General features: G+C 33.9%; 1 protein-coding gene across 1 annotated transcript in view; it reads right to left on the bottom strand.

Moving 5' to 3' along the window:
* LOC130891714 (DNA-directed RNA polymerases I, II, and III subunit RPABC3) overlaps window positions 1-20,054 on the bottom strand; it is a 159,259-nt gene that overhangs the window by 63,844 nt on the left and 75,361 nt on the right. Inside the window, exon 3 of the mRNA XM_057796614.1 lies at window positions 6,453-6,636. Coding sequence (XP_057652597.1) covers window positions 6,453-6,636 — 184 coding nt within the window. The remainder of the gene's footprint in view (window positions 1-6,452; window positions 6,637-20,054) is intronic.

Raw genomic sequence — 20,054 nt, 5'->3', positions numbered from 1 at the left:
AGAATAATTCAAAATTTTAATAACGAATAAGTCACAAAGTATTGATTTCTCGAAAAAACTCCATAGATTAATTTGTGCTTAGAATGATTTTTTCTATAGATTTCTACGGTTAGTTTCAACAATGAAAATTTCCACCCCCCTAGTTGGGATGCTATAGGACGAATAGTGTACGACTCTTTTAGAGCAAAACAACAGATTATAGAATCATGTATCGTCAAAATTCGATAAAAATATTTACGAAGTTCATGAAATACCGAGACACAAATAGAAATCTAGAGTATAGCGACATTTTTTTTTTAATAAATTTCAATAAATAAGTGGACTATGAACACTATCGTATTAAATGGTGTCACTCTGTACCAGTAATTTTGATTGTCAGTAAACGATGGAATTATAATTAAATCGAGATTCAAGGTTACATTCGTTTTATTAGGTATAATGTACGCACAAAAATATGAAATGACCTTTAACGTGTTTATTAACATTCTAGTTCTTACTAAATTTGGTACCAAGTTTTTAAGAAGCAAAACGATGAGGTTATGTTGATATTTTATAATAAAAATGTATATGTTTTAATTATAATTTTGTACATATCAGAAAATAGGGTCTCTCGAAGTGTATAAAGCATAAATGAATTTCCTTATCTTCATTAATTTCTTAATCAATTGTCTAATTATAAATATAAAGTCGTTTGTGCTTCTTCTATCTCTAAAGTCAAATTGAGAGTCCTCTAAAGGAACTCCAACCTAATTTCTTATTCTCATTTCCATTATTCCAGATATTACTTTATGCTTGTTAGTATTATACCCAGTTTTTACAATTTCTTTTGCTTCCACTTTTTTATACGTAGTACGATTCCTAAAATTAGTAAGTCTGTTTGTTTATTCCGTTTTTGTCGATATTTATCATCATTTCAGTAGTTATATTGTCTCTTCGTGTCGTTTTTCTTTATATTACATAATTTTTCAGCTGAAGTATTAAGAACACGTCATTTTTTGAGTTGGTACCCAGCTCATCAAAGCCATAAACATATAAAACTACCCCAAGAATTTGGATGAATTTCTCTGTCATACTTTTATTTCTTGATATTCCTTCAGGAAAATCCGTTTTGTGTCTAATTAAAAGGCGTGTAGAATTATTGTTTAAAGTTTAAACTAAACACCAGAAGATGTTGTTGAATCGGCTGCAACGGCTATGAATCTTCTCCCTGAGAAATCCAGGGAACAGTATTTAAAGGAATATAATTCTTTTATGGAGTGGCGTACTAAAAAAGGCATACACAGCTTCACAGAAAGAGTGTTACTAGCTTATTTTGAAACTGAATCTAAAATGTGGAAGTCTTCAACACTCTGGTCAACTTATTCAAAACTGAAAGGCACTCTAATTGTAAATAACGACGTAGACATCAGTAAATACTCGAAGCTCATTGCATATTTGAAAAATAAATCAGTTGGCTATAGACCCAAAAAATCTAAAACATTTGCCCCTGAACAAATTAATAAGTTTCTTTAGAAAGCTCCATATGATCATTATCTCATGCATAAGATATTGAACCAAAAAATTTTAATGTAAGCTTAGATATTATTTATAACATCTTTCTGAGGGAGGAATTATATAAAATGAAGTGTAACGATATTAACAATACCGGAAATGTTTTAATTATCACAATACCTGATGCGAAAACTCATGTTCAACGTCGATTTACTGTTATTGGTGAAATATCTGATAATAGATTGAACTTGGTAAACATTTATAAAAAATACTAAAACCAACAAACCACAAATGTCAAAATAGATCATTTCTTTTTGCAGTTTAGAAATGGAAAATGCAAAACCCAAGTTGTAGTTATCAATACCTTTTCAAAAATCCCTCGCTTATCGCAACGTATTTGTGAATTTACCTAATCCAAAAAACTACACTGGGCATACATTTCGACGCTCTTCGGCGTTTCTATTAGTGGATTCCGGTGGTGATATAATTCAACTAAAGAAGCATGGCGGGTGGAAATCCAACACAGTTTCGGAGGGTTATGTAGACGCCTCAATCAAAAACAAAATGAATTCCGCAGTAAAAATTCTAGTGGGAACAACTAGTTCGACTTCAAGCAACATTGTGAATGTTCACGATCCTACCAATAATCCATTAAGTACTAATACAACTATAGACGATGTTATTTCTTTGAATTCGTTAAATGTTGCCAATTCAAGTACCAATTGTAATGTAACTTCTTCACTTTAAATTAATAATGCTCACAGTTGTAATTGATAAAAGTTTTGTCGAACTTTTTCAAGTCTACGGACGTAGAAAAATTTTTGTATGAAACTCGTGAGTGAAGTAACATTTTTTCAATCGTAGGAAATGCCGGTCAAACCGTCCTACTCGTATTACTTTACACATTTATGGATATGTATTTTTGATATTGCTCAAAATAAAATATGAATATATTGATTTAAAAACATGCATGCAAATATTACGAATATATCAGGTACGAGTACAAAACTCGGATGTCCACTCTTCTTTTCGTCTCGAACATTTTTCCTTTTGCACAATTTTTGAACGGAATTTTCGTTCAATACGTTGTTTCCGCTTCACTTCTCAATAAATTTTGGTTGGTTTTAGGTTCAGGGGAGTTTTCACGCTTGATGAGTGGCGAATCTAAGGACGAATGGGCCTTAGGGCAAAAGATATTTGTGGGCCCCTACTCTATCTCTTGTATATTTTAAAAGTAGGTGGAGACATTTCTCATTGGTACATTGAGTATAAAGCATAAAAACTTATAACATTCTGAGTTCTAGAGCTAGAACTTCCTTTTTCTGAATTTAGATTTAGCAAATTACGCCAACCTTGTTCATAAATTGTGGACCTCTTGCAGTTTTCCATTATTCTCAGTTTACTAAAAGATGTTTCCAATTGCGCAACAGTTACAAACAAGGCAAAAACTGTTAGTAAATATTTGTATGTTTCTTCTATTTTTTAGACTAATTAATATTTGTTGCAACAATACCATTTATAGTTAACCATCCAGCAAACAGAGCGACCCAAACAACAATCGATGAGGGATCGAACCACGATCACCACGCGATTTTGTACCTATTACCAATCGGCCCGGATATTAAAATTATTTTTGGTAGATCGCTAAAGGGTCGGAAGGGTCAGTTACGGTTTAAGTGGTAACTTTTAATAGGTCTTTTTAAAATGTCAGATACTGATACAGCTGAAGAAACTATTTAAAAAATACAGCTAAATAAAGACCAAAAAACTGTATTTTAATATTAATGTGAAAAATGTAATTTGAATATTTACAGAAATGAAATTGAAGCAAATCCTTTATTGTCATTTAAAAACGTGAATAAAGTAGGAACCGTGGGTGGAGTGGCTCCAGTAAACTTTTTCAGTTCCAAATACATACCCCTCACGAAAAAAAAAACTATTGATTTTGTAGAAGATTTTGATTTAAACGCTGTTAGATATCAATGTTTCCCGAAATGAAATGACAACAATACATTCAGTTTCAAAAAATGTAAATAATGATGCTGACCTATCAAATGTCAAAAAGTCAACATTACACAAATTGTTGAAGTTTTGAATGTAAAAAAAAAGGGAAGACGGAGAAGAAATAGTTTGTTGCTCGAGAAACCAGAAATAGTATTGTGGAGATGACAGTATTTAATGAAAATTACCGCCTACATAGAAGAGAATAGGAAAAAACATTTCTTGAAGGAAACATGGATAAACACAGGCCACGCTAAATCCAAAATTCCATAAAATCTTCAAAGCAAGCCTTTCAATTGTATTACCTCTTGGTAAAAATCACCTTATTATACCCCCAACAAACTGTGTGTGTGTCTGTTAATAAGGTAAATTGGGAACAGATTCAAATATTGATGTGAAATGTACCAAAGCTTAAATAAGATGTAAATTCTTCTTCTTTAACTGAAACAACATTAATCTTCTTTAAGGAAAGGAAAAAGGTTTATAGTATGCCACAGAGGAAGAGAAACCCGTTTTGTCCCCAACGCCTTGTGGGCGTATGAGTCGAAGAAAACGGACTACTATCATAAGGAGATGGACGGCAATTCGTTTGGATTAGTTCAGTAACGTAGTTTCGAAATTGTATAATTCTTTTAGCCGTTCTAGGAAGATGAAGAAGAAGCGATAATTCAAAACTGGTTGCGTTTGAAAAGTATACAATTCGTGGAAAATATGGTGAACACAGAACTTTTGGGGATAGAATAGAGCTAGGGTGAATAGAGCTTATTCGCGCGGACATACAAAACTGTGTTGCCAATAAAATACTACTTTTAAATTTGGCAATCTTAAAAATATTTTGAGTGATGCTGTTTTTTCATATTCTGAGTAACGACAAGGAGGATTTATTATTATTTTATTATGTTCTCATTTTTTGTAACTCATTTAATGTTAAATAGGAATGGTTTTTCTTTTTTGACATTAGTTAAACCTTGAGTAATTTTTACGTATTTTATTTTACGTCTTAGAGATCACGTGAACTATGCTTGATAATATTTCCGAGCACTCCGTTTTTTAGATGAACAGACTATGGAAATGGTATTTTTGCATCAAATATTTTTTTATTTTATTTTTCTAACTTTTTATTAGGTTCTAAAAAGTCAAAATATTTTTATAGAAAACGTCTGTTCAATTGATTGGTAATAATATTGATTCAGTAGCTCATAAATTGTTTTGATATTTTTCGTTGCCTTTTGAATGAAATGTTCCATTTGAAAGACGTGCCTTGGTAACTGATTCCACTTACAGTTTGGCAAATACAGGAGTGAATGATGTAGTGCTCTTCACTATCTAACAGACACAATAGAAATGACAATAATAATTAAGTATATCTGCTTGAGGGACCGCACTAATCCCTACTACCATTATCTAGTAACGCACATTAACGTGCGTGGCTATTTCACATTTATTCCTGTATTTGACAAAGTGTTCACTTCTCCAAAGAAAAGATACCCGTTTAATTAACGTCTACAGGCGAACTCGGTGGTCATGAGCCACGTCTGCCTGTCGAGTAGGTTGTTGTGTAGATGCTGTTCTAGGTGGTATTATGCTGGACAGCATAGCTCGAAAGAGTATCGGCCATAGTAGTATCGGTAAGCAGTTTAACGACCTTCTTCTAAGCTATATCTATATTCTTTTACTGCAAGAGTGATTGCTTGAAATTGTATATCACTATAGGCATCTTGTTCTTTTAAAGCAGAACTATAGAACTATTTCTTAAGACTGATTTGGCGTCGTCAAAATCGCTATGAATCTTTGTGAAATTTTTGATGTATGGTTAACTAAATATAAAATTTTATAGCATAATTTATATTTCATTTGTATATTTGAATTTTTTTCACTCATTCCGAATTACAAATACTTCACTTCAATAAAATTCACAGCATCGTGAGTCCCTTTGGAGACCCTACGTCCAAAGGCAGGGCATCAAACTGTACGCGTTTAGCGGTGTCTGAGGAAGTGGTCTATACTTTCTAAATCGTCCACGTTATCCAAATTTTCTAAAAATGCCTTGTGAAAATAGAATACTTTTTGTAAAAACGACTTTCGAACATATAAAGCAATGTTTAAAAATTATAGAAAATGTCTATCAGACAAAGGCAAAAAGAATCTTTTGTTTTTTTCCATTACTACCAATTATCTTTATTGAGTTCAAGATAATCAAGTGAGAAATTGTTTAACCGAGATAACATGAATGTGTATTGTTTCTTTCTGTAGATTCGAAATATAACAAATATAAATTGTCAGTATAAATCTGTCATTTTGTTTGTATCAGAATAGACAGCTAAATTTCCGCAGTAAATTATATTTCACTTAAATTCGATTATAATGATGAAATTATTTTGAATGATACCATTAGTGACTTGCTTTCCACGATAAGTCCGTCGACTTGATCATATCGAAACATTGAAAACACCATGAGTCCGAAGTTGTGTGATGTTTATTTGAAGCAATTCAAATGAAAAAAAAAATTTAGGCTATTTCACTAACGAAAGTGGAAGTATATTTGACAAGATAAGCGGGAAACATTTGATGTTAAATATAATCAAGAAAGGTAGTTTTAATAACAATTCTCCTTTTCTCTTTCCACCTTTTCATATGTCAACGAAGGATTCCGTTTCCTCTTGTACATGTACACTGTTTCTGCCAATGTTTTTGTTTCAATTATGATTTTTCCTTTCGTATACATCATCCCCCTTATTTAGTCAGTTTTCCTAATGCATTATGTATAATCACCGAATATTAACAAGACATGAAGAGTCACTTTTAACACCTCTTCTTGTTATGCCTATTTCACATTACAACAACCGCAAACCCTCAAATATATCTATCTATCTTTATGATTTAAGACATTTTTAAAATAAATCTTTGATAAATTTAAACGCGAGAAAAAAAACTAATAATTGAAAAAAAAAATTACTTACAATCTGCTTGATGGTTCGTTAGCTGCTTCATCACCTTCTATCCTATACACTTTGCCAGCCATTACGTATTCGAAACTGTCTGCCCTTGATCCTTCATTTTCCAATCCTTGAGGATTCCAGTCACCAGCGTCAGCATAACCATCTTCTCTTAAGGTAGTTGCCAGTACCAATCGGAATTTGTCACCTGAAATAGAAGAATAAAATATAATTAATAATAAAAATTCATTAATGAATACCGTTAAAATTATTTTTTCTTTCAACGGCTAAATATATGGTTTACAATAAGATTCATAATTGTGGGCGGCCAGGGGGCACATAAGCCTTGAAATAGACCCGTCGTTCTTTGCGAAGCCGATCAGGCGCTTTGGCTTGAACCTTTTGATGTCATTAGGCATTTGTGAGGTTGGCACAGGTGTTCAAACCGCGCTCGTATGAGTGCAGGGCACTCTCAGATAACGTGGTCTGCGGTTCCATCCTCCTCAATGCAACAACAGCACCCCGGATCGTCTGTGATGCTCATGGTGTGGAGATAACGACTTTAATGAGAGTGTCTGGTCACTAGACGGATTTCGCTCCTTTTAAATTGGAGTAGTGAGACACACGGTCCCATATTTAGGGGCCGTCTTTCGTGTCAGGTGTCTCTATCCATCTCTACCGAGCCCGCCTTGCAAGTAGACCATTGAGAGACGCAATAGGTTCTGGACCCATTGGTGGGTTCGCCGATCCCAATCTGGTGAGTGAGTCCGCTTCGTCATTGCCTTTGTTTTCCGAGTTATCAAGCTCCCAAACGAGTTGGATCTTGCAGCCATCATTTTTTAGCCGTTATAGCTTGTATGGCAGCTCTACTTTCAGAGCAGACTGAGATTACTGGCGTCGTTTAAGTATCGCGCGTCTGCATTCCATCGCAGTAGATACCTCGGCTTGGTCGGTGACATGTTCCTCTAGCGAATCTTTTTCGCTTATTTTGGGATGTCCTCCTTAGAAGCCTGCCCCTGCCAAGCCATTCCTCCTGGAGCCATCTGTTTACCAGTTGCGAATAGACCGTTAAGAGACGCGATGGCAACGCTTTTGGCCACACCAAGGATGGGTTCTGGGCCCATCGGTGGGTTAGCCGATCCCAGGCCGACGAGTAAGTTCATTTCTTCGTTGCCTTCGTTGTTCGAGTGACCGGAAACCCAAACGAGCTGGATCTTTACCAGCCATCACTCACCAGATTCAGCAGGATTTTCTTGCATAAGAGCCTAGAGCACATCTTTATATAATAAGGTATCAAATTTAAAATTATTTACAAAACAAAACATATACGGCAGAGTTACATAATAAAGAATATTATCAGTGACATGAATCGTATTTTACAACTTAAATTATATTGGAAATAAATAGTGACCGTTAAATTCCAGTGATAACATTAACACAGTGGTAATAAATTTTCTATTGTAATAACATAAAAGTTCAAATTTTCTCTCGAATAAGAAAAGTACTTTCTCCACACGTTGTACACCATACTTTTTCTACGACTTGTAACATGAAAATATGTAGCAGCTATCAGTCAAATTATTCGTAATTGTATAAAAATTCACAAAATTGATAGCTTTCTCGTTCTTATGAACCATTTCTAAAAACTCCGTTTTTCTTTCCAGTTTAAAAAATTTTTGAATCTTTGAATAATTGAATTTGTGTTGTCTTTATGCTATTTCCTGGTTCGTTAATGCAGTTTTTTTATCGTATTGATGACTTTTTAGTCTATATTCTAAATACTGAGATGTCTGCCCTATATTATATAATTTTGCTAGTAAAGCTGAATATGAATGCTTTGAATTATTAATTCTTAAATCCCACTACTCTTCCCGACAACATGCCTCCTTAATCTACTAACATTTTATCGATTTTAGTTGATTCTTCATATAAATCTTATAATGTTTTTTATTTCGGTTGAATAGATTCTAGCTATTAATGTTATTAATAGAAATCAAGTGAATGAATATTTATATGTATAAACAATATCCTAGGAACTCATTTACTTGTAAACTTATCAAAATTTCAATTGAATAACCTGTTCTTTGACGTACATGTATCAGGAATATATAGTGCGACCAACAAAAACCTGTATGTTTCATGGAGAGTTAAAAATCATTTATAATCATGGTACTTGAATTATATGCGTAAATTTTTTCGGGGAGCGAAGCCTTGGCCTGTAAAAAAATCGTAACGACAAATAATTTACGGATATTAATTTCAACTCATGGGAGATTCTGTACCAAGATTTTGTACTATAAATAATAAATAAGAAATGGAATTTTTAGTTCGATGTTTGGTTACTCAATAAATTGAGGTGGCTGTGAACTGACTTTTTCTTTTGACGCTTTCTTGACAAATTTTGAAAGCGTATTAGAATAATACCGTAATTTATTTTATAAAGTCTATAGATGAAGTCAAGAAAACTCAGGACTCCTTACTGGAAGTAGAAATCGAATTTCAACATCAGTTGTAAATTTTGATTGATGTTAATGTGTAAAATGTACTTATCGCCATATCCCAAAAAAAAAATTTAAACTGACATTTTCTGTCCAATGTATACTTTCAGATGATGTTTACAGAATTTAATAGAGCCACAGTACCGTAAACCAGTACGTCATCCCATATCGTCGAGATGTGTCAAAAATCAAAACCACGCTGATTTTTATAATATAAAGAATCTTCAGATGCCTATCAGCAACAACTTTGACAGAGCCATAAATGGTTCTGTTTTATCTTCAAATATAAAAGTCGTGAGATACGAGAACGAAGTGAATGCCTCATATGAGAGTGAGGATTTCTAAGAGGTGTTTATAAGAAAGAAGATTCTAATTTGATTCTGATCCCGGCCTACAAAACTAAGTGAAATATTGACGTAACCAAAAAGAAACACTTATGATCTTCGGAGCCATTTATCATGCTATGCTAGATTGAAGAAATTAGTTTTAATTCAAAATCATCGTTTCATGTTTGCTCGATATTATTTTATTTTTTTGATGTTGTTCTTTCTTTCATTAAGCGGAGATTTACTTAAGTGTGAACAGAACTTTTGTGGGACAGTTATAGTTTAAACATTTTTGGGTTTGATATTTTCGTGTTATTTTCTTAAATTGAACTCAACCAGTCTAAATAAAATCAGAGCCATATCATTAGAAAAAAGTTTTTGTAGATCTTACATTACATTTTCCATCACTAATCAGTGAAGATATCCTCAAATATTATGTGCATCGAATTTGGTAAATACCGAATTAACTGATCCAGAACACATTTCATTTAACAGGTGGCGCAAAAAGAACGTATGAATTTCAAACCAGTATAATTTACTTCATTTTGATTACATACACATGAATACAATGTTAAGATTATCCAATTTATCACTTTGTTCATTTGAATATCGATATCCAATGTTTGTAGTGAACTTTTAGAAGTCTTTCCTCGAAGTTTTCCATTACTTTTGACAATGTGCTTCGAACCAGATAGGAATAACAGATTAATTACTTTTGAAGAAATGTTCAACAGCGAAAACGCGATGCGCAACAGTCCACTGCGCCATTGCTACTAAACTGGACGTCCTAACCTACAAAATGCGCCACTCTTTACAATGTTTTTTTTGTTTTGGTATTACTCTAAAATTAACATTAGCACGGCACTATTGAAATAAATATTGAAAATACAGTAGAACCTCGATAAGATAAAGACCAAGGGAAACGTCTAATAATTTGAAATTTAGAGGTTTTTACTTACGAAAGGTTTGAATTAAGAGTTTTTATTAGTTTATATTTTTACTTAGATAGGTTTGGTTCCGGCCCTCGGAACGAAGGCTATAAGCTTTTGATACAATACAAATAAGTTACTGTACTTTAATTTTGGTCTACTGTTTAGATTTGAAACCATTTGGTAAAAACATTTAAGCAATAACAGGGTTCTGAAGTGAACCTTTTTTGTTTCCACATTCATTAGTGACTCATTTGTACAAAGGTCGTCTTTATTGCGACGTGTGGAACCCACATTATTCGTATTTTACGTAAAAGAAGTTTTGGACTACGAGGGAAAGGGAATACAACATTTTATGAATTTATAGGGGTTATTACTTTATCAATTAAATTATCACTGTAATTTATGCCTCTGCTATCAAAACTTTAGCACATGACATCTGTCAAGTCAGATATTATCACTTATTAATTTTGCAGTTTGGCCACGCGACCGAAAAATTTGTGGAAAATCCAGGTTATTGTTATAGCATCATTTCAAAGTTAAGGCGTATCAGTCATTTTATGAAAACTATTTTAAATGTTATTATTAGAAATCTCATATTTCAAATGGACCCAAAGCTATAATAAACAAATTAAACAAAGTTCCACCTTGTACAACTGATAAATAATTTGAGCCAAACCCACATTATTAGGAAATTCCCTCCTCACACAATTACTTCATCAACATCAAAGCTCGACAGTATTTTTATTTGTTGTAGAGATCCTCCAGATAGGCAGAGAGAAAATAAACAAAACCAATTGTGATATGAAGACCTTGACTAGTGTTTTTTTTCCACAATATATTCATGTTTTATAATCACTTTAAAATCTGGTAATGCCGGAGATACCGATATCGAAGTTAATAAATAATTAATTCGTAAATTGGGTATGTTCAAACCTTGTTGCGTTGTTGCCATATACACTTAGGCGGATCAGTTATGTAATACCACCACACGTGTTTTTTAACAAGACTTTTAAAACAATAAAAAATATTTGAGAATTTTTGATAACATGCGTGTAAATACAAGATAAATCCATGTACTACCATCCAGAATTATATTTTTTTTTTCATTGAATAAATTGAACGTTGCTTGACTTATTAATATAATAAAAATGATCTGATTTATTTTCAAGATAACTAAATTCCGTTTCTATATCTAGTACAAGGGAGGCTCTATATATTTTAACATATAATACATCTAATACATCAACACATACAAGGTGGTCCCAGAAGTACCTGTCTTGACCTAGAGATGGCGGTAGTGGCTCGAAAAATACCACTGTATTAGAAAATCCACATCCTACACAGTATATGTTTCAAGTTTGAAGACGCCACAATGTAAATGAGAAAATTGGTCATCGTTATTTAACACAATACTTTATTTGAAAGGCCATAGCCCAACCAATATAAAAGCTGAACTAGTTTCTTCTCTGGGTGAGACTACTTCTTCTTTATCAACAGTAAAATATTAGGTAGCAGTTTAAACGAGGCCGTACGACCTCCGAAGACCAGTTTCGCAGTGGTCGACCAAATGAGGTGGCGACTGCAGAAATGTTAAAGAAAATCCACAAAGCGGCGGTTCTGGATGATCGTCGACTGGAAGTAAGCGAGATAGCAGACATAGTAGGCATTTCAAAAAGTGCGTTATAACGCATATTAACTGAAAATTTGGACATGAGAGAGCTGTGCGTAAGATGGGTGCCGCGTTTGATGACTATGGATTAAAAACAGCGAGAAGATGTTCCCATCAAGTGTTTGGTAATGTTTCACAGAAATAAAGTCCAATTTTCGCGCCGTTTCATAACCATGGTGAAATGTGAGTCCATCACTTCAGACCCGAAGCAAAAAACAATGAAAACAATGCACTGAACCGGCTCCAAAGAAGGCAAAGACCGTTCCATCTGCAGGTAAGGTGATGACGTCGGTTTTTTGGAATGCGCGGGGGATAATTTCCATTCACTATCAACGGGGAGAATTATGCGAACTTATTCCAACGTTTGAGCGAAGAAATCAAGCGAAAACGCAAAAACGGCCGCATTTAACTAAGAAGAAAGTGTTGTCTTATCAATATAATGCACCAGCTCACACATCGGTTACTGCAATGGCCAAAATTAGTGAAATAAAGTTTAAATAGTTACCTTATGCACCCTACACGCGTAAGTCAGCTCTATCGAATTATTTTCTGTTCCCAGTTTTGAAAAAATGGCTTGGTAGTCAAAGATTTTCTAACAATGAAGAGGTAATGTCGGCAGTTATTGACTATTTTGAGAAGTTTCAAAGCTTCAAAGCTTCTAAGATCGGCTTTTTTCCACTTTACTCCTAAAATAAATCCATGGAAAATAATCAAACGAAGTTAATCCAGCGCGTCAGCTTTGGAATGTCATTATGTCAAGAGATCAATCGCAGGAGAAGCAGTCAATTCAAAACACCTTCATATTATATAGCATTATGGGCTCAAAGAAATAGGGCTCAATTATGTCTCAACTGCTATTTGCACACCAAACTATCACTTTATTATTATGTAAAGGCCTCTCGTCAACTCCCTAGAGTTTACAGCATTCTAGAATCGCGTATTTTGTTTATTTACAACTTTGGAAATTTATAAACGCACGTCACTGAATAAAACCCGTGAAAAAATAGTCAAAGCAACAATGAGAGTTCCACATGCTTGTATTTGTTTCTGCCAGTCCTTTTGTGTGAGTTCTTGAACGATTTGCAAGTTGTATGGATGGAGTTGAAAGTTTTTCGTGAATATAATACAATGCATAATACTATAGAACAATGCCAGGTCGGATTCATGTTAACGGGCAGGATGGATCATTTGACACGGTCAATGTTTTCTGGAATTCGGACGATCCTTCGAACTCCAACTCTCTTTTAGTACAAGAGGTTCTCCATCCATATCAAAATGGAATTGGAGTTAGAACTGCAACAATATGGCCGATGCGTCATTAAAGCTTACCCCTACAACACTCAATGTCATCTCAATAGTAGTACACTTCTCTCTCTCACCCTGTATTATACAGTTCTCATATCTCTAAGTGAGAATAACCATTTAGCTACAACCTAATCTATTCAAAGTTAATATTTTGATTTTATGAAAATGTCTAGTATTTATTTCCAATAATTTTATATTAATCCAAATCATAAATAATATTATGTATTATCGTTTTCTATTAGATTTTTCATCATGTTTTTATAGAAGTTTATGTTGTTCGCGTGAAATATTTCTGAGTTAGTATTTACGAAACATTGAAAATATTCCAAGCAGTTTTCGACATACACTTGTAGACTCTAGTTTTTATACTGATCGATTTGGATTCTAATAAATAGAATACTCAGAGTAGAGCGAAAATCCAGTGTGAAGCTTTGAAAGTTTACTATAATTTTCTTCAACTTTTCGTTTCTTAAGCGTTTTTCTATTTTTCGTGAAGAATCGCTTTGTTTTTGATAAAGACCAGATCGAAACGTTATGTTATTTTAAACTGATCAAATACCTAAAATCAAGACAATTCGTCACGAAAAAGTTATGTCGCTAGATATATCGACATTTGCAGTGGTAGATTGAAAGTTGTAGAAGTCATTACATTTAATTTCCCATTTTCTGTAAATTTTTTTCTACACTGTATACAAATAAACGTACCTATATCGTCGTATGTTTCTGTTCCTATTCGATAAAACTTTCAGTTGAGATTGACTTATCGTCTATTACGTGGAAAAACTTCTTACCGGAATTTAGTTCCAAAGTTATGATTGATAAATGGCAAAATAAATTTGCAACCGAGCTCTTTGACGTGATAGGTAATGAATTGCCCTTGAAATTGTGGGAGAATATTGACAAAGTTAAAAACAAACTTTAAGTAAAGTGTACTCTATATAAACATTATATTATCAAACACCGATAAATTGCTGACGTTGTAATGCAACTTTCTCAATGTTCTGGAAATATCCCAAGCCTGAAAAATCGATGATAAACATGCTCTGTAAACGACGAATAAAATAATCGACAATGAAAATTTTCCGACCTTGGCAAAGAGCAAGGTCGATTGGAGTTGACAACGGCGTAGAGATGAGTTGGTATAAGTTGGATAAAGGTGATAACTGATAACTATTAAAGGCAAAGCCGACTCGATTTTTACACCTTGATTTAAAAGACACCTTATTTGATATTTGAGTCGAATATATATGATACAGTAAATGTCTTAATATTAATAAGTTATTTTTAATTCAATTTTTCAAATTCAGATTTTGAATCTGAAATATTTCAAGAAAGAAAAACGTTAAAGACGGCAACCAAAATAATATTTGTCGCTAATTTGGTTACCTCTATCCTCACGTATAATTTTAGCGACATTCGACATTTGAATTGTTAACTTTGCCAGTTCATCTGATTGAGCTTTTATGGAATATTTGGTTCACGTTGTTCCAGCTGGAAGCAAGTACCTCAAAATGGTAATTCGAGTTTTGGGTAACATATCGGGTAACACGGTGATTTTGTTGAGATTTTGGTAAGAAATTTGTTCAAAATAAGAATAATTGAAACGATTACTTTAACCATCTTAATTTAAGTAATATTTAGGCAAATTCTTATTCCCATCATTCAGACAGCTTTAAAACAAACCGTACTAAATAAATCTAATCTTTTAGCGCTTCTACACAACTAGTTAGGTAAATTTAAACTTAAAGACCGATTTAAGGACACCTCTGCTCATGTTATTAGACTTCTATAAACATTTGAGCTACGTCATTTAGATTGTGTTTGTTGGACATTGATAGAAGACTACTTAATGTATAGAGAAGATTAGAAATTATTTTTCATATGGCTCAGCTAGATAAATACTATGGGAACTTTTCACCATCAATTTCAATGATTAAAAAGGCTATTTACTGAATTTCGTTGTGACCGTACAAGCACTGAAGGTACGGAACAATGTGGAGGTCCAGTTAAAAGAATTGATGTTAGGCGATATTGACTGAAATTGCAAGAGATTGTGGAAGCCATAACCATCTCTCATGGCTCAGATTTTGAATGATAATAAACCAGTGCTTTGTGTTGTTCAACCACAAGATAGACGACAAAAAGCAAACAAAACAGTGGATTTACGCGAGTGAATCGGCGTCAATAGGTGAAATCGATCAAATATAAAGGGGACAATGCATAAATGTGGAGTTTCCATGGAAAATATACACAAATTAGGCTACTAATCACTTCCTAGTCCACCTTAAAGACAGGACAGAAAGAAATCGACTTTAACAATTGAATAATCTCACCAACAAATGTATTCTAATGAACTAGAAAAATTTATTATTGCTTAATGATAACAAATTGCAGTAGTTTTGGACAAGGTTGTATAGATCTCAAAAGAAACTACGAAAATTAAAATCATTATTCATTCAAAAATTCAGTGTTGGATTGAAAAATATACTCACTGATCTCTACCCAATCTCTACTTATCAGGAGTCCCTCAAGGAAGCGTCTTAGGATTGGTTCTGTATTTAATCTATACAGCTGACCTACCAGTAACTAGCAAAACAACACTGGCGACATTCTCTGATGATACTGCCATATTATCGTCCCACAGATGCCTCAAGGAACTTGCATCTAAATCTAAACAAGAGCCAGATATGACTCAAACAATGGCGTATTAAAGCAAATGAATCCAAGTCCGTCCATGTTAGGTATACATTTCGAAAGTAATGTAAAAATGAATGAAGTAGAACTCCAACAACCAAGAGCGTTAAATACTTGGGACTTCACTTAGGCCGAAGGCTGACTTGGCAGAAATACATATTCACTAAGCGGAAGCAGTTAAGACTAAAACTAAACCAAATGTATTGGCTCATGGGCAGGAAATCCCAACTATCAACTGAAAACAAAGTGTCACTCGATAAAAGCATCATCAAGTCGGTATGGACTTCGGAATTCAGCTCTGGGTGACAGCCAGCAATTACAACAAAGAAATTCTGCAGAGATTCCCAAACAAGTTGTTGAGCATCGTTGTCAACGCTCCCAGGTATGTACCCAATAGTGTTATAGTGCGAAACATCCAAATTAAATCAGTTAAAGAAGTGATTGTACAGTGACAAATACAGCTACAGAGTGTCAATACATCCAAGCCAAACGGTTATTTAATCGGAGTAGTGAAGGGCGGCGTCTTAAAAGAACGAAACCTTCTGATTTAACCAATAGACTCATGTAGTTATAAGTAATTTCTATTAACCCTATACAATCATATATTGCAAAAGTATGTAGGATAATACATTGGTACTATCCCTACACATAAAAACAGTTTATTGCCTCAGGGCAGATTGCTGAATAAATGGAGTTAAAAAAAAGTGAAGGACTTGTTGACCCGCCCTCGTAATCTATTCTGACCAAAGGTCAACTTTATTACTGAAGGTAATAGTCGATTAGGAAATAGAAAACGCGCATGTGTATATCAAATACATGATGAAAAAAAATGTGATTGACAAACACTCCCCGGTAATTTTTTTATTGTGCACATCTCACCACCAAAGTAAATCAAGCGAACATGGTGATACTTTGTTGAAACACATTCATAACAAGCTATATAAAATGAGTAAAATTCAATATACAAACATGAAAAGCAAATATTGAAAGTAGTTGTGATGAGTTTACTCAACATAAAAGGTGCAAGGAACGTTTACTTTGAATGTTCTGGTTGCACTACGTAAATAATGCAGTCATTTATATTTTAGTATCCATGCAACTAACTACGCAATTCACCTTTTAGGAAATGAACATTTTGATAAAATTTATCGATTAAAATTTCATAAGAAATATAATTTTCATTTTATCCGTGTTCATGTGCAAAAATTCAATCATCACATTAACCACTAATATAAATGAACAATATTTAAAAATGTGAATAAAGTATTTTGATTTAATCGGTCACTAGTACGCCGCGTTACCTGCGTAATGTCGAACACAAATCAAGAAACTTGACATTTGGAAACTCTCTCACGTCCTGCGATCATTTTCTTCCGTTTGTCCATGCAGTTGTTCTTCCACTTTCAACCGCACGGCCAAAAACCGTATCCTACGTACGTATAACAGCAGAGTGGGCAAGACTGGAGATTTCGCGAACAAGGCGACGGACTCATTCATGACGCACTTGGCCATGCCCTTGCGCAAGGAGAAGCAACGTTGCCAGATACATAATAAAATAATGAGAATAGGATTGATTTTCTTGAGTCGTATACGTAAAATATTTAAAAGATATATGAAAGGACAAACATAAATGAGAATTTATACTAAATATATGTATGATATATGTTCCTGTTTTTGGTACGTATATCTAAATTACTTGTTCATCCAATTTTATTTATTCATATTTTTCTTTTTCTGTCTCTTATTGTATGTACCATTATTTTACAGTTGTGTAAGTCTGCCGTCATGTCATAATTTTTGTTTGTTTATATAAATGTATTCAACAACCATACTGGTGAGATAACGAGATAACGAGAACAGAAAATCATGAAAAAAACGAAATAGATACCATAGATATTTTTAACAACAATTAGTGAGTGCAATAAAACAGAGTACGAAGAAACACAAGCAAAAGTAAGATAAAAAATAAACCAAAAGAAACATAAACTATGAGAGAAAAACTGTCAGAAACTATATACCTACTTGGGAGAGAAAAAAGCTCAAAAAGCTGGAAATTTTTGAAAAGAATGAGATCAAACAAGACAAAAGTAACCATATTTCTTGAAAAGAGACCAGAATTCAACATAGATGAGAATACCGTAATAAACATAGTTTCGTCTTCTCTAAGGATTAGTCATAAAGAAATCCATGAAATATGTAGGTCCGGGAAAAACGGAAAATCCTCTGGACCAAGCGATATTACTGCCGAACTAATTAAAGCAGGAGCAAAGACACTATACGAACATATAAGACAACTGTTCCAAAATTGTATAAACGGCGGGGACGTACCAAAAAAACGGAAAATATCCATAATGTCCACAATCCACACCAATGCGAGAACTACAGAGGCATTTTAGTGACTAGTACAATTAGCAAAATGTAAAGAAAAACATTCGAAAAACCTCAGATCCACAGTTGACCACCTGTACTGTATTAAACAGATAACCAGAAAATACTGAAAGATATATGATTGTATACTTCTTAGCAAACTGTGGAAAACGCCAAAACAAACAAACATCTTGCCAACGCTATTCAAGATCTACTTGGAGCAGGCACTCAAGATGTGGAAGCCAAAATGCAGGGAAATGGAAATACCTCTCGGTAACAACACTATGCCATACACACTTTGCTTCGCAAACGGTCAAATAAGATCTTAATTATTTAAGCTACATGACTAGAAAACTAGAAAAGTACAAGAAATGGGGTTTCGAAGTAGATGTAAAAAAACTGAGTGTATGTGCATCAGAGCAACAGCACAACAGACATCGACCTGGAGGACGGAGCAGAAATAAAACACTGGGAAGAATACAAATACTTGGTATGACACACAAGATGAAACACTCGACCAGTAATCAAAGAGGGAAATTTATACGGTAGAACAGCTATAGAATGGAATATTATGGAACCAAACAATATAACATATGGCAGCGAACTGTGGCAGATAAGACAATCAACGGAAAAAATGTTAATGAAGACCGAAATGGACCTCTGAAGAAGAGCAGTGGGCAAATCAGGGAGAGACAGGATAAGAGATGTCAGAATGAGGAAGACAATGGTAGTCATTAATCGATGACATCAAAACCAAACAACTAATATGGTATGATCAAGAACAAAGAATATTAGAAAACAGAATATATACACACAGGTCCTGGACACCTGGACATTACAAAGGAAAAGGAGAAAAGTAAGACCACGTAGAAGCTGGAGAAAGAGAGAGAAGACGTGATAAGGCAATTATGTAAGTTAAATCTAATAGTTTATTCTTTTGTTGGTTACAGTTTCAACGGAAGCAATGAATAATAACTGAAATTTTCCTGAATAGGTAATTTGATATTGTTTATTTCTACATAGAAAACTAGTCGATTAACTTAATCTTTGACAGTTTTCATAATGAATATACTGACACTTCATCACTAGATAAAGCTGAAGAATAAATATATTTCGTTAGTGTGGATAGAAGGTAGACTTGTAAGCAAATCTATAGAAGATATACAGAAAATAGAAGACTTTTGAAACCCATAGAGATATACGATAGTTGTCTGAAAAGTTTCCGACCTATCGAAAAACAAGACATTTGTTCCATAATCATTTTTCAACCACTTAAACACCTTTTCACTTTTCGAGTGATGCTTCAACCTACCTCCACCTTTGACGTCAAAATAGGCGTATGCGATAACGCCCTCTTCTGATGAAAATCTGACTTCTGCAGCTTTAACGCTGGGTAAACAAAAAAGTCACTAGCGGCCAGATCTGGTGAATATGGGGATGGTCAACGAAATCAAGTGCAATTTGTGAATTCGTTGACCGAAGTGTGAGAAGTTGGGTGCGTGGTTCTGCTAGAAAAGCACTCCTAATCTTCAAATGCAATCGCTTTTTACAATTTCTTTCTTTACCTTATCAAGAAATAATGCCATAACTCTCATGTTTGAAGATTTTGAAGATAGTCGATTAAAATAATCCCATGACTATCTCAAAAAATGGCCATCTTCAATTTTTCAACCGAAGGAACCCTCTGTAGCGGTGAATCTAACTTCCATCTACAGTTATGAATGGTTCAAAGTGAGCCAACTGGACAGCCAACGCGTGTATTGGTTACACATGCATAATTCTTCAGTCAATATATGGCAAATACATGTTTTTATATACCGATAGCCTCATCAATC

Source organism: Diorhabda carinulata, chromosome 3 (assembly GCF_026250575.1).
Source record: "Diorhabda carinulata isolate Delta chromosome 3, icDioCari1.1, whole genome shotgun sequence".
NCBI lineage: Eukaryota > Metazoa > Arthropoda > Insecta > Coleoptera > Chrysomelidae > Diorhabda > Diorhabda carinulata.
This window is presented reverse-complemented; position numbering and strand designations above follow the sequence as displayed.